The following is a 16,472-nucleotide window of genomic DNA, read 5'->3' on the forward strand; positions in this document are numbered from 1 at the left end:
ACTTGGTGTCCAGTGACTGGCATCGTCTTCACTACAATTCTTTTCTTCGGCAGCAGTTAAGACAGCAGGGGTGGCAATCTTGATCTACCGCTCATTTCAGGGGGAAATTGGAGCTAAAGTAGCTGAAATTAGAGGACAACGTTTGGCATATGATGTACAAGTAAGAGATCAAGCCCTTGTTCTGGGAATTGTATATGCCCTAATGAAGGCCAGGAACTCTTCCTCTGCAGATCAGTGGCAGACGTCATGTCAACAAGAGATACTAGGGGGAGATCTCAACATTCTTCAGTAATCACTCAGCACAGAGGTAGGGAGGTTCTGGGGAAGTATCCAACAAGAGTGAGCAATGGCTTCAAGAGACAGGGTTGTGGGAAATATGGAGGGAGCAAAACCCAACCTTCTGTGACTAAACATTTTCTTCACACATCCATAAAACCCACGCACGTCTTGATCTTTTTTTTTAGAGACCAAAGAAATACAGGATTTGGTCACATCGACTTGATATCGAGCCAAGATCATTCTCTGACCATACAGCGGTGTCAGTGGACTTCGCACTCCCCTGATGAGAGGCACACATCAGCCATTGTGCATGTGCACAACACTCTTACATAAACCAGAGGTGCTACAGTAGATCATAACTGCACTCAACAACTAACTAGCTGCCAATGACTCAACTGATATACCAAGTTCACTATTGTGGGGCACTTTGAAAGCAGTGATAAGGGGGGTTTAATTGCTATACTGTTGGCACATAACAAAATACGCAGGGAACAAAGGTAGAGATTAAAGAACCAGGTGAGAGACAGAGCATCAATGCATCGGCGCCCCCTCAGAGTCTGGCAGCAGCTTGAAGCTGACAAGAAGCAAATAGTGGGTCTGGATACTGATAGAGCTGAATACTGCCTGCTGTGCCTTAAGCATTTCTTCTACATAGGTAGAAACTAATGTGGTAGGCTACTGGACAACAGAGTATGAGCCCAAAGGCAGGCAGCGAGAGTGGATTCTCTGGAAACGTGAGGGTGGGCAGGAGATTGTGAATGACAGTGACATATCAGCCACCTTTCAAGGCCTTTATGCAGATCTATATGTGGCCCAATCCCTTCCCATGAACAACCCCAAACTGTATCTTCAGGGTGCAAACACAACCCAGCCCACCGCAGATCAAGCAACTGAGCTAGATCAACCTATCCAAATAGAAGAGGTGATAGCGGCCATAGAGTGGCTAAAACTCCACAAATCCCCAAGGCCGGATCGGTTCTAGGCTGCATTGTACAAGACTTTTTGCATGACATTGGCCCCGATCTTGACTAGACTATTTAACTTATTTACAGACCCTACCTCAATTTCAGCCTCAATGATGGAAGCCTCTATCATAGTTATTCCGAAACAGCGGAAGAAAGGAAGCAATGCAGGTCCTACAGACCCATTTCTCTACCTAATGTTGATGCCAAGCTCTTCACGAGCATCTGAGTGGCCCATTTGAACCTGCTAATGCCAGGTCTGATAGCCTCAGACCAGGCAAGTTTTGTCCCACACTGGCAATGCAGTAACAATATCAAGAGGCTCCTCCACCTTCCTGACAAAGGTCAATGCTCCACAAGACACATCACGCTCTTGCCTATAGATGCAGAGAAGGCATTCGACCTGGTCCAATGGCCATAACTTGTGGAGAGGCTGGCCCTTTTTGGCTTCAGGGAGCGCTTCCACTCATGGATCCTGAGTAACTACCTCCATCCACTGGCAACAGTCTGAGTTAATGGCCAAACGTCCACCCCAATTCCCATCAGTACAGGAACAAGGCAAGGGTGCCCTCTGTCACTTTTGCTGTTCGCACTATATATGGAGCCATTTGCTCAAAGAGTACATGACAACCCTACCATCACGGGAGTCTGCTTTGGAGGGGAAGACCATAATATTAGCCTACACGAGGATGATGTTTTAATGGCACTTGACAACCTCCTATGCGTCCCTCCAGTATTTTTAACAGAAGTAGACACTTTCAGAACAGCAGCTGGCTTCTGAATATTCTTAAGTCTGATGCTCTCAATCTCATGGTTCCACCCGCTATTGAAATGCAACTCTCTCGCCAATTCCCGTAACAATGGATGGAAGAAATCTATTGCATACTTGGGTGTGCAGCTAGCTATAACAGTGCCAGGCACTGGGACACTTAATTATGAAAGGCTTCTCCAACAAGTCATCAGAAATCTGGCACAATGGCATCTCTACCACCTCTCTTGGCTGGGCAGAGTAGTATACATAAAAGACAACCCTCCCTCAAATCCTTCTCCGCTTCCAGACACTACCCGTGGGTCCACCCGCCAGGATGATCCATTCATTGCAAAAGGACCTGCTTCTCTTTTTTTGGGCAGATAAACACCCTTGGATGAGTAGAGATCTGGGCTATCACTGACCAGGGAAAGGGGGACTTGAAATCCCACTTCAAAGCTACTATTAGGCAGCACAGCTCAGATATATGGCAGAATGGTCACAGGAAGAATCAGTGAAACACTGGATCTTCATTGATCACACCTGTGGATGGTCCCATTCCTGTGGAAGCCACAACGAGTTTGGGGTCTATATTATGAGTTATGAGATCAAGGCAATGGTTATGGGACCCAGTGGCCACGCACAAGAGTCGGACGATGTTCCCCTCTCTTCTAACACCCATCATAGGCAACACAGATTTTCCCCAAGCCTGGTCCAAGTAGCGCTCCGTCTCTGGCAAGAAGCAACCTGTCTATCTATTGGCTACTTACTTGAAGACAGCTCTATTCCCTTTGACCAACTGAGAAGAACTTATGCACTCCCAGAGACGGAATATCTGTACAACAGGCAGGCTCTCCAATGGCTCACTCACTATGCCATATGTGCTTGAGCGTGCTGTCCCCTAACATTTGAGAAACAGCTTGTTACTAAAACAAACAATAACCGCTTGATCACAGAATTATAGGGCATTCTTCTGCATGTTTCCCCATTAACAAAAGCCCCCAGTCAAACTCAATGGGAACTCAAAATTGGCAGACAGTTCTCTCCAGAGGAGTGGAGTGAGGTGTACTACAGGACCCACCATAGAGGAAGTAACACTGCTAACAGAGACAGCAACTAAAATCATTACATACTGGTACCCCTCCGATTGCACAAAGGCAACCCCCAAGCAGAGTCCGAACTGCTAGCATCACTGTGGAATGCCGGGGACTCTGCTCCACATACTTTGGGACTGTCCTAAACTGGTACATTTCTGGGATGCAGTCCTGACGGAGATAAATGCCTAGACACATAGCTACCTCTATTCCTGGCTTGTACAATTCTGTGTCTCTCAAACACACTTACTTATCCACTCAAGTGCTGTAAGGGCTGCCAAATTAGCACAGCTTTGGGAACGGCACATCAGACGATTCTGGCACACAGAGGGACGGATAAAATCCCAATTCACAGAGCTTGGCTCCACCGCCGGCGTCACATCCTGTGGATGGAGAAGCTGACCCTAGTGTTGGTGTCTCAATGCAACTCTTACACAGAACTCTAGAGACTGTATCTTACACTCCTTTCTAAAGAATTCAGAGAATTGACCTGCCCCAAATACTTGCCGTTATGTTGTCTCACTGACACGCCTCAGCCGGCTATAGCCGCTTAAGTTACCACCACAGTCACTACACACTTAGGCTAGTCGTTAGATGATGAGTCCATGCATCATGAGTACCCTGGAGGGAGAGGAAGGGGAGTTGAAGTTTGGGGGGTGGAGGGGCAGTATTGTTACCTTCCTTTTAAACATACAAATGCTTGATTCATCCCACCCCACCAGCTATCAGTTGTAGTGTGGGCGTATGTGTATTCCACCAAACTATTCAATATAACTGAGTTAAACCTAAAATAATCTGAAGCCTCCAACCTTCTTCAGAATGAGAAAATAGCAAGATTAACAGCCCAACCCTGAACCCTCTTAATGGCCTTTTGGAAAGTACAGTTCGTATCTTTTGCAGTAAGATGGTTAGGTGCTCACCTGAGTGCTGGTCTGATATAGGAGGAAGCGTCACAGTCTAACTTTCCTTAAAGCGTTTTAAGGAGGACTCATGTTTTTCACCAAATAAGCAGGTTCCACTAAAAGGGATGCCTGCTATCTTCCTGAAAAAAAACATGGATCGTATCTACACAAGGCAATGGAGAACCATGCTAGGTTCCACTGGTCGCCAAGCAATCAGAAGTATCCAGGCCAGCACAAATGACATTTTTAGTCACATACTGACCATCTTGAATGGTCTGAGCCATGGAGGCCCGAAATCCTTCCAGCAGTGCCAGCATTATTTAATTGGCCATGTATCAGAGGGCATGCGTATATCAGACTATCCTTGGGAGCGAGTTCCAGCCCTCAACTTGGGGGGAGGGGGTGACTTAGGCGAGCTCTGTGACTTCTTCCTATGTTCAATGACAAAGAGCTTTGCTTCACGGTCCCAGATCATCTTCAAGCACATGACGAGACTCATTGCAGGGCCTGGAGACATGACCTGAACCCAAACATCAAATACATACCGATTGCAGAATTGTGTTTCTACAGTCAGATTGAACCCTGTCGATTTAAGTGGTAACACTGTTCCCCTGCATGCTGGATTTCAATAAACTGATGAAAGAGGAGCGGAGCTCAGGATCTGTGATCGAAGGAGCGGAAAGAAAGGAACTTACAGGGTGGCGCATATATGTGGCTCCACTCCATCACTTCTACCGAATGGCGCTACCTAGTAGCGGGTGGAAGCACTACTATGAAAAGTTTCTGGATCCAATCTGGCACCTGGGAAATATTCTAAATGTGAGGAATCTGCAGTTTAAAGCATCCATCAGAAAAGTGTGCAGTAGTTTTGACAAACTTACAGGATTTCCCTTGCCTCCCTTTGTCATTCAGAGCAGTCGTTTTAGTTTGATTACTTCTTGGCAAAAAATAGTTTCTTCAACTGGAATGACTCAAAAACGGCAGCACAAATACAGGTGATATTTTGCATACAGGTATTGTTAGACCTATCAGCTCTTGGTGTGGGTTCCCCGGTCTTTTTGGCTTCTGATCTTCTGTTTTGATCCTGCGCTGAACTTCATTTTTGCTGGCTTTAGGACTCTGGGTACTTTACCACTGCTGAGGGCTAAGGTCAAGTGCTCTCTGTCTAAATTGGATTGGTATTTGGTTTATCCATGATTGGCATATTTGATTTACTAGTAAGTCCCTAGTAAAGTGCATTAGAGGTACCCAGGACCTGTAAATAATTGCTACTAGTGGGCCTGCAGCACTGATTGTGTCACCCTCATGAGTAGCCCTGTAAACATGTCTCAGACCTGCCACTGCAGTGTCTGTGTGGGCAGTTTGGAACTACCAGTTTGAACTGGCAAGTGTACCCACTTGCCAGGCTCAAACCCTCCCTTTTACTACATGTAAGTCCCCCCTAAGTTAGGCCCCAGGCAGCCCCATGGGCAGGGTGCAGTGTTTTTAAAAGGTAGAACATGTACTGGTGTGTTTTACATGTCCTGATAGTGAAATACTGCTAAATTCGGTTTTCACTATTGCAAGGCCTATCTCTCCCATAGGGTAATATGGTTATTTACCTTCGGTAAAGAAATATCTGGTAGAGACATTTTCTAGTTGCAGATTCCTTACCTTAGAATTTCCCCCAGGCGTCAGACTGGATCCAGAGATTTTTCTTCGAGCAACACCCCTGCGCGTCGGTAGGTGGAGTCGGTCCACTCCACGGGCGTCAGAGTTGTAGTGGCCATGATGACATTGGGAGTAGTACTTCGATGCCACCTTCGCGCATTGACGTCAGTTTCTTTTAACGACTTTCCACGACAAAGTGCAGAGCTGCTAAGAACACAGATTGGTGAGCCAGAGCTAAGGACCTGAAGGGGGGGGAATCCATGTCCCTAGAAATCAGTTCCCAAGCGGGGAGAATGGGTGGGTCGGTAAGGAATCTGCAAGTAGAATATGTCTTTACCAGATATTTTGTTACCTAAGGTAAGCAACTTGAACATCTGATAGAGACTTCGAGTTGCAGATTCCTTACCTTATAATAGATACCCAAGCAATGCCATCCTCAGTGGGGGGCTGCGAACCAAGATCATACTAGGAGGTTCTGCAGGGCCGAACGACCAAAGTAGCTGTTCCGACAGACCAGACTGTCCAGGCAGTAGTGTTTAGCAGAAGTGTGCAGGGACGCCCACGTAGCTGCCTAGCAGCTATCCAGGACAGGAACTCTGTGTGCTAACGCAGTGGAAGCAGCAGTTGCTCTGGTGGAACGGATACGCAAGCCCTCAGGGGGTTGCTTCTTGAACAAATCGTAGCACACTTTGATGCAAAGTACCACCCAACGAGAGATGGTAAGTTTTTGCACCACCTTCCCTTTTTTCACACCCACACACCCGACAAAGAGTTGATCGTCCACCTGGAAATCTTTGGTGCGATTAAGATAGAACACTAACGCTCTTTTTGGGTCCAGATGGTGGAGTCTCTCTTCCTGATGAGAAGGATGTGTGGGTGCGTAGAAAGTAGGCATGGTGATGGCCTGGCCTACATGAAAAGGCGTAACCACCTTTGGAAGGAAGGAAGCCTTAGTGCACAACACCACTTTGTCAGGGTGCACAGATAAGTATGGAGGTTTGGACGAAAGGGCTTGAAGCTCACTCACCCTGTGAGCAGAGGTGATGGCAACAAGAAAGACAGTTTTGAAGGTGAGGAGCCGTAAGGGGCAATTGTGCATCGGCTCAAAGGCAGTGCACATTAAATAAGTAGGGGCAAGATTGAGGTCCCACTGAGGCATGATAAATGGAGTGGGAGGAAATAAATGGGTGAGGCCTTTTAGGAATCTACTCACTATAGGAGATTTAAAAAGTGAGGGCTGATCAGCTGACCTAAGGAAGGCCGAAAAGGCAGATTAATACCTTTTAAGGGTGCCTAAAGCAGATGCCTGCTGGGCCAAAGAAAGAAAGAACAAAAGAACCTCGGATATAGGGGCAGAGAGGGGATCAACAGATATATTGGTGCACCATGCCACAAATTTATTCCAACAACAGGTGTATACAGTTTTGGTGGAGGGATGCCTGGCTGCCAAGATAACATCGCAGACTTCAGGGGGAAGATCAAAAGTTGTCAATTGTCGCTGCTCAATCTCCACGCATGAAGGCGGAGGCTGGACAGGTTCGGGTGAAGAACCGTCCCCTGTTGCTGCGACAGAAGATCTGCCCATAGAGGCAGTCTGAGTGGAAGATCGATGGACATGCTCAATAGCTCTGGGTACCAGTCTCTCTGTGCACAGTCCGGAGCCACCAAGATCATTTGGGCCCGGTCTTTCCTGATGATCTTGAGAACTCTGGGCACAAGTGGAATAGGCGGAAAGACTTAAAGGAGGCCAGAGTGCCACTCAAGAAGAAAAGCATCCCTGAGCGAACGCCGCCTTGGAAACTCCAACGGGCAAAACAGCTGACATTTTGCGTTCTCTGCGGAGGCGAACAGATCTAACCAAGACTCTCCCCACTGCTGAAAGAGACCTTGACCCGCCTCCGGATGGAAACGCCATTCATGACTGGCTGTGCCTCGACGGCTGAGTTTGTCCGCTCTGGTGTTGAGAACCCGCCAGATGTTGAACCACAAGGGTAATGCCCTGATATTCCAGCCATGTCCAGGGGCGTAGTGCCTCCTGACAAAGGGTCGGGGACCCTAATCCCCCCTGTTTGTTGCAGTACCACATTGTAGGAAGTAGGCTCTGTGTGTACTATTTCAAAGTAAGAAATAGCATGCACAGAGTCCAAGGGTTCCCCTTAGAGGTAAGATAGTGGCAAAAAGAGATAATTCTAATGCTCTATTTTGTGGTAGTGTGGTCGAGCAGTAGGTTTATCAGAGGGTAGTGTTAAGCATTTGTTGTACATACACACAGGCAATAAATGAGGAACACACACTCAAAGACAATTCCAGGCCAATAGGTTTTTGTATAGAAAAATATATTTTCTTAGTTTAATTTAAGAACCACAGGTTCAAGATTTACAATCAATACTTTAAATGAAAGGTACTTCACTCAGGTATCATAGGAACTTAGCATGTAAAATAGCATGTACAGTTTTCACAAAAATGGCAATAAGCTATTTTAAAACTAGACACAGTGCAAATTTCAACAGTTCCTGGGGGAGGTAAGTGCTTGTTAGTTTTGCAGGTAAGTAAACCACCTACAGGGTTCAAAGTTGGGTCCAAGGTAGCCCACCATGATCACACCAGCAGCTCAGGGCTGGTCAGGTGCAGAGGTCAAAGTGGTGCCCAAAACACATAGGCTTCAATGGAGAAGGGGGTGCCCCGGTTCCAGTCTGCCAGCAGGTAGGTACCCGCGACTTTGGAGGGCATACCAGGGGGGGTTTTGTAGGGCACCGGGGGAGGGGGGGGGGGGGAAACGACGACACAAGTCAGTACAAAAAGTGCACCCTCAGCAACACGGGGACGGCCTGGTGCAGAGTGCAAACAGGCGTTGGGTTTGCAATTGGTTTCAATGGGAGACCCAGGGGTCTCTTCAGCGAAGCAGGCAGGCAAGGGGGGTGGGGGTGGGGAGCTCCTCGGGGTAGCCAACACCTGGGCAAGGGAAAGGGCCACCTGGGGGTCGCTTCTGCACTGGAGGTCGGATCCTTCAGGTCCTGGGGGCTGCGGGTGCAGTGTCTTTACCAGGCGTCAGGTTTTCAGAAGCCGGCAGTCGTGGTCAGGGGGAGCCTCTGGATTCCCTCTGTAGGTGTCTCTGGGGGGAGGGGGGGGGGGGGGGGGGGGGTTAGGGGGGTCAACTCTGGCTACTCACAGGGTCGTAGTCGCCAGGGAGTCCTCCTCGTAGTGTTTCTCCACAGGTCGAGCCAGGGGCGTCGGGTGCAGAGTGCAAAGTCTCACGCTTCCGGCGGGAAACGTGGAGTCCTTTTAAAGTTGTCTCTTTGTTGCAAAGTTGTTTCTTCTTTGGAGCAGAGCCGCTGTCCTTGGGAGTTCTTGGTCCTTTTAGATGCAGGGTAGTCCTCTGAGTCTTCAGAGGTCGCTGGACCCTGTGGAACGCGTTGCTGTTGCAGTTTTTCTTGAAGTGGGGAGACAGGCCAGTAGGGCTGGGGCCAAAGCAGATGGTTTCTCCGTCTTCTCTGCAGGGCTTTCAGGTCAGCAGTCCTTCTTTGTCTTCAGGTTGCAGGAATCTATCTTGCTAGGTTCTGGGAGCCACTAAATACTCAATTTTGGGGTGTGTTTAGGTCTGGGGGGTTAGTAGCTAACGGCTACTAGCCCTGAGGGTGGCTACACCCTCTTTGTGCCTCCTCCCTGAGGGGAGGGGGGCACATCCCTAATCCTATTGGGGGAATCCTCCATCTGCAAGATGGAGGATTTCTAAAAGTCAGTCACCTCAGCTCAGGACACCTTAGGGGCTGTCCTAACTGGTCAGTGACTCCTCCTTGTTTTTCTCATTATCTCCTCCGGCCTTGCCGCCAAAAGTGGGGCCGTGGCCAGTGGGGGGCAGCCATCTCCACTAGCTGGAGTGCCCTGGGGCGCTGTAACAAAGGGGGTGAGCCTTTGAGGCTCACCGCCAGGTGTTACAGTTCCTGCAGGGGGAGGTGGGAAGCACCTCCAACCAGTACAGGTTTTGTTACTAGCCACAGAGTGACAAAGGCACTCTCCCCATGTGGCCAGCAACATGTCTGGTGTGTGGCAGGCTGGTAAAACTAGTCAGCCCACACTGGAAGGTGGGTATGTTTTCAGGGGGCATCTCTAAGATGCCCTCTGGGGTGTATTTCACAATAAAATGTACACGGGCATCAGTGTGCATTTATTGTGCTGAGAAGTTTGATACCAAACTTCCCAGTTATCAGTGTAGCCATTATGGATCTGTGGAGCTCGTGTTTGACAGACTCCCAGACCATATACTCTTATGCCTACCCTGCACTTACAATGTCTAAGGGTTTGCTGTAGGGGCATAGGGCTCATGCATCTATGCCCTCACCTATGGTATAGTGCACCCTGCCTTAGGGCTGTAAGGCCTGCTAGAGGGGTGACTTATCTATGCCATAGGCAGTGTAAGGTTGGCATGGCACCCTGAGGGGAGTGCCATGTCGACTTAGTCATTTTCTCCCCACCAGCACACACAACCAGGCAAGCAGTTTGTCTGTGCTGAGTGAGGTGTCCCCAGGGTGGCATAACACATGCTGCAGCCCTTAGAGACCTTCCCTGGCATCAGGGCCCTTTGTACCAGTTACAAGGGACTTACCTGGATGCCAGGGTGTGCCAATTGTGGAATCAAAGGTACAGTTTTAGGGAAAGAACACTGGTGCTGGGGCCTGGTTAGCAGGCCTCAGCACACTTTCAAATCATACCTTGGCATCAGCAAAGGCAAAAAGTCAGGGGGTAACCATGCCAAGGAGGCATTTCCTTACACACATGGAGGTAGTATTGTCTGCGAACGCATGCACTACTTTCCCTTTGAGGGGAGAAATGCTTTCAACGCAAGCCTGATTGCCCGGAGCTCCAGAAGATTGATATGGAGCCCAGACTCCACCAGAGACTAGAGGCCTCTGATCTCCGCCTCTCCCATGTGGCCGCCCCAACCCAGAAGTGACGCATCTGTCACTATAGATAAATCTGGTTGGGGAAGGGAGAGGGATCTGCCGTGGACCAAATGCAGATTCGAAAGCCACGACTGCAGGTCTTTCGCGGTCCCCTCAGAGATCTGGACCAGTTTGTAGAGATTCCCCTGATGCTGTGCCCCCTTGAACTTTAAGTCCCACTGCAGAGCCCGCATATGCCATCTGGCATGTGTCACTAGCAGGATGCAGGAGGCCAGGAGACCCAGCAGCCTCAGAGTCAGTCTCGCCGAAACCCAAGAAAGAGGCTGAAAGATCGGAATTATAGCCTGAATATCTTGGACTCGCTTTTCAGGAGGATAAGCCCAAAACTGCATTGTGTCCAGAACAACTCTGATGAAGGGGAGCGTCTGAGAGAGAGCCAGGTGTGACTTCGGCATGTTTATAGTGAACCCCAGCATGTGCAGAAGGTTTGCTGTAGTTTGAAGGTGGGAGAAGACTTTTTGGGGCGCATCCACCTTCAACAGCCAGTCGTCAAGGTAAGGGAAGACTGAAACCTCTAACCTGCGCAGATGAGCTGCAACCACCACCATCACTTTCGTGAATACCCGAGAGGCGCTGGTAAGGCCAAAGGGGAGCATGGTAAACAAAGTGTTCGTGACCTATCACGAATCATAGGTGACGTCTGTGGGCAGGCAGGATGGGGATATGGAAATAAGCGCCTGCAAGTCCAACGCTACCATCCAGTCTCAGGTCCAAGGCAGACAGAACCTGAGTCAGGGTGAGCATTTTTAATTTCTCTTACTTGAGGAAGTAGTTTAGGTCCTGAAGGTCTGTGATAGGACTTAAGCCCTTGTCCTTTTTAGGCACCAGAAAGTAGCGGGAATAACAAGCATGACCTACTTCGGACACCTTCTCTAAAGCTCCCTTGGCCAAGAGAGCTGCAACTTCCTGGCAGAGAAGCGCCGAATGATCCTCTGGGAGGTGGCTGAGGGATGGAGGCATGGCTGGTGGAGCAGATTCGAAAGGAAGGGAGTAGCCCTTTTGAACGATCTGCAAAACCCACCTGTCCGTAGTGAAGGATTCCGAGAGGGGCAAGTGATGGCAAATCCTGATGCCAACTGGAGGGGGGTGAGGGAATGGACTAGGAGGGTTTGGAGGCTGCAGCGGGGACAGAGGTGGACTGGGCGGACGTCTGGTTCCCTGTTCCACACCCACGTGGGATTCCACGTCCCCAGCCACGCAGTGACTGGACAGCATGGGTGGCATGGTGGCTAGGTGGAGGACACGACAGGGAGCCCCTTCCGTGGACACAAAAGGGATGAAAAGCAGACTGCAGGGGCAAGGAGCAGAAGAAATTGCAAGGGACCGAGCCGTAGCCCGGGAATCCTTGAATCTCTCCAAGACCGAGTCTGCTTGGTCTCCACAGAGAAGAGAGCCATCAAAGGGCATGTCCATGAGGGACTGTTGGACATCCCCAGACAAACCAGAAGTACGCAACCAGACGTGGCGTCTCAAGGCCACCGTCGTAGCGACCGATCTGCCCAGAGAGTAGGTCGTGTCCAGCCCACAACGGATTGTGAACTTCGCTGTATCTCTCCCATCTTTGGAGACAATAGAACAGGCCTCCTCCAGTATCTTTTAAAAAGCGGGCATTTTCTTGCTTAACCATTCTGTGCCTCTGCCTGGCTGTGGAATAAATGTCTGGGTCAGGCTGGAAAAGAATTGACGCATCACCCGTCCAGAGGGAAAATAATCAAACCATTGCTTGGTTTCCGACACATGACCTCCTTTGCAGCCCCCATCATCTCTGTTTTTGACGCACCCAAGGTACTGTGTGTTCTAAGGATACAACCAGTGATTCTTTAAGATTAAGACTAAACAGTGATATCTCTACTTGTGTATATTGGATTTTTGTTTTGTTTTTGGTTTTGTTTAACCCAAATACATTTTGGCTATTTTTCTAAACTGGTGTTGAGTGTTTTGTGGTGTTTTCAGAGTGTCCTACCAGGGTGTAGACTGACTGCCAACTAGAGACCCCATTTCTAACAGGTATAGCTTGTCAAATGGATAAGCCTTAAGATCAATGCACACAGTTAATTTAAAAACCAACAATAATGCAAAGTTTACAATACTTCGTTTTCTATTTGTATACTATACAGAGTGATCTAGCAATTGAATACACCTCTATTTCAGAGTAGGTCAGCGAAGGACTGGGCAGGCTTTCAATAAGTGAATCTATTCAAAATTATTCCAACAGCCTAAAGTTTTCAGGGGTGTGCTCTAGAAATAAAATGTTTTTCTTGGCTTTTCAGAACACAATTGTACATGACAAACATATTAAACAATGTCATGAGCTTGCACATTTTCTGAGGAAAAGGTCATTAATTTAGAAGAATTTATTCCACAGGACAACTCCACTTTTCCAGTCGCACTTACTGAGAGAGCAAAAATAATCTGAGGTGGAGTTTCACATTTGAAAAATTCATTTAAAATGATTTGTGAGCGGATGGAGATCAAAGATTGTATTTAGATCACAGTTCTTTAACAAAAAACGATGCAAGAGTAGAAGCCTTGGTTCAAGGAGCTTGGCTCAATAACTCCCAGGTACCACAGCTTATGGATATCCAGGAATATTCCAGAAGATAGCAGAAAAGAAGTTTGGGAAAGGCAAGTCTGATACACCATTCAAGACTCCCCAAACCATAGCGGTGTGCATCCAAGTATGAACCTGATTGAAAACTCTCCTTGGTATTGAAGACATTGGTTACCTTTAGAAGACAATCAATGCTGCTGAATACAAAAACTATATTTTATTGGGAAGGTTGGAGCTTTCCTAAATATAGTTTTATTTCTAAAACATGAAGCGATGTCCTAGACTCAAGCATATCTCTCCATATTTTTGCTCCTACAGCATGATCTTTGTCGGCATGCAGAAGTGCTTCAAATGAGGACAATCATCCATGTTAGATTCCTTTTGCTGTACTTGTGCTATTCTCACAAGTCAAGCTAAGTACAGCAACCTCATTTTTAAACTCCAATTTCAAATTCCTTAACATTTATAGAGCATTATAAAATCCTTTATTTTGTAGTTTGCATTTTAAGGCACACATGCTATATTGATCTGCAAATGTTAGTTTCTAAATAGCGAAAGACCCCCCCTGATTAGCCATTGTGGACACCCTGTGGTCTACAGACCACATGTGAAGAACCACTCATGCACGGCACTCAAATACCCTTTTCAGCTATCAATACAGGGCAGTTACTAGGAAACTCTGTAACTGCATATATTCTCTAAAATGCTATAACAGATTTTCAGGCTTTTTTCAAGAGGCAGGCAAAGACAATTCTGTAAAAAAATAAAAAAATAAAATAAAAAAAATCAAATGAACTGTACTTACATTGTGTATCAGCTCAAAGTACTTCTGGCAGGCTAACTGGTAATGCATTCCTTTAACTAGATCCAAAATCTGAGAAAATATACAGAAAGGACATACTTGTTATAACAGCTTTATATTCAAATATAACAAAACTTAAATGTCCAAACAGTGCTTCAAATAAGGCTTATCGGTGTTTCAATTAACCTCAATGGCTTGATTAGTTGTAGTCTATAAAAACTCTGTGCTAAAAGCTGTTATCTCATACTCAACAAGTAACAATTGACATATTTATATCCTTTGACATACTTCTTTTAGAAAGAAAAGAACATTTAAACAATATTATATGAAGAGGAGGACATTCCCAGATAGTCAATGACCAGTGGCATGGTTAATAACTTCTAAATCAGAACCTACTGTCCAAATTTGCACCACTAAATAACAACCCTTATGTACTCTCCTCCAGTGAGCAACTGTTTGGGTAATTCACTCTGTTGTGTTCTTCCTACAGCAGTTTTGGGAACCATCAGACAAGTTATCACTCCATGAGGGACAAAAGCAATATCTGGTAGTTATCAACAATTCTGCTCAAGGACAAATGGAGGCTCTAAAGTAAAGCAAGGATGTTCCCACTACTACTTGTTATTAAGTAATTATCGCATTTCAATCATATAAATGGGAAATAATTCACTGATATTTTACTGAAGTATTCTTTATATACGTGAAAGACAAATGTATCATTTGTTGCTACCATCAAATGTTTATTCTAGTTAAAAGCCACAAAACATACATAAAATATCCTAATACATCACATCCACAATAGTTTCAGAGAGTGAATAGTAATGCACAGTATACCCAATATGTTTTGTGCAAACTCCCAGAAGCAACGGTTACAGTGCTAAGCTGCAATCAAATTACTCAGTTCAAGAGAGCAAATCATTATAACATAAAAGTTAAAATACTAAAACACAAGCTTACAAAGACAATTACACTGTTGCAAATCTGCATTTTCTGCATGGCCACTCCAGATCTTTTTGCCTTTTTATGATCTGACAGTAGTAAAGTGCCTGTGCTTCCCCTGTGAATCATGCTGTACACTGGAGCTCTCTAAATGGCCTATTTAACATTATAGTCCACCGAAAATGGTGCCTTAAGTGCACCTATGGCATATGTGGGCTGCAGTGCGTAATTACACTACCCACATATGCCAAAGCCTATTTTTGTATATTTATAAGCCACACCTAAAATTTCCTTGTAAGCCAACAGGGAAAGGTGATAATATATAAAAATAAAACAGGAAAGTGCCTTCACAGCATAATAAAACCCAAAAGATATTTCAGTGAGCATGGCAGGCTAGAGCTTTTGCTAACAGGCCTAGGTAGGAATAAAGTCTTTATTTTCCATCTAAGGGAAAGGCTAGACCAATGCTTCAAATTCAGTGCCTGGTTAATTTTTCAAATTTAACTTAAAGGTGAAACAAGATTTTTAACAAAGTAAGAAGAAATGTAACTTTGTAAAAATTATTTTAGGCTGCCTGAGCCAGAAATGGCTTAAAACCAGTTCTGCTACCTATAACATTTGCAGTGCTGGAATACACATGTTGGCTGGGAAAGTTAACAACTCTGGGCTCAGAGGATGATGGCTTGCCTCTGGGCCGAGTAAAAGACAATGTATTTTAACTGCTGATCACTTAGCGGGGCTTAGCTACCTGAGAACGGACAGGAACGGCCTGATGGAATAAAAATTCTGACTTTAGACTCCTCCTGGAAAAAGTCACACAAGGGTCTGTGAATCCTGCAGGCGCTCTCGGACTGGAAGTGCTCTCCAAGGACTAAGTGGTTCATCTCTTGTTTGCCTGCTTCATGGACATAGAGCAAATAGGCTCCTGACTCAAAGAGGGCCTAGCTGTCTAGAGAGGACCAAGACACTTTACAGCAGTGGTTCACAAACTTCTGAGAACTGCAACACACTTTTTTAAACAAATAACTTTCGAGACCCACCTAGCTTTAATGAACATAAGGATAGGGTGATTTTTGAATGCAACTAAAGCATTGTGTGGTGGCGCATTGTCATTTAAAGACAGTGCATTTTCCATTGAAATGGCCACTAAATTTGCAAAGACATGCAGTTTTACTGCTAAAATTATATAGCACACAATTCATAATGTGTGGAAAATCTTTTTTCTGTGAATATGTCTCATATGTGCATCTCCAAGTAAGTGTCTTGATTTATTTAGATTCTATTAAACTCTGTTTTCAGCACACTGCAGAATTACAAAAACAGTGTTGCATTTTTGCTTTCCTAACACCTGGATGCACAGGCTTTATTTACAGGTATTTGTATTTACAGTTTGTTATGTATTGCACGAAATAACACCCTAGCTACATTTTCAAACAATTCACCTTATAAACTCCTCTCACTGTGCAGTCAGAGAAAGAAAAATAAACACCATTCCCCATGTTTAAAAAATGAAGCACCGAAAGGAGCCTTTGTTTATTGTTCTGGTTTTTGCGAACCACCAAAAATTAACTCATGACTCGCAGC

The 16,472-nt window shown here is 46.1% G+C and overlaps 1 protein-coding gene across 1 annotated transcript in view; it reads right to left on the reverse strand.

Moving 5' to 3' along the window:
• The window catches only part of PRIM2 (DNA primase subunit 2), an 801,093-nt gene that overhangs the window by 58,101 nt on the left and 726,520 nt on the right, over positions 1 to 16,472 (reverse strand). The window contains exon 13 of the mRNA XM_069235757.1: positions 13,953 to 14,021. Coding sequence (XP_069091858.1) covers positions 13,953 to 14,021 — 69 coding nt within the window. The remainder of the gene's footprint in view (positions 1 to 13,952; positions 14,022 to 16,472) is intronic.

The sequence above is a fragment of the Pleurodeles waltl genome, chromosome 5 (genome assembly GCF_031143425.1).
Source record: "Pleurodeles waltl isolate 20211129_DDA chromosome 5, aPleWal1.hap1.20221129, whole genome shotgun sequence".
Classification (NCBI taxonomy): Eukaryota; Metazoa; Chordata; class Amphibia; order Caudata; family Salamandridae; genus Pleurodeles; species Pleurodeles waltl.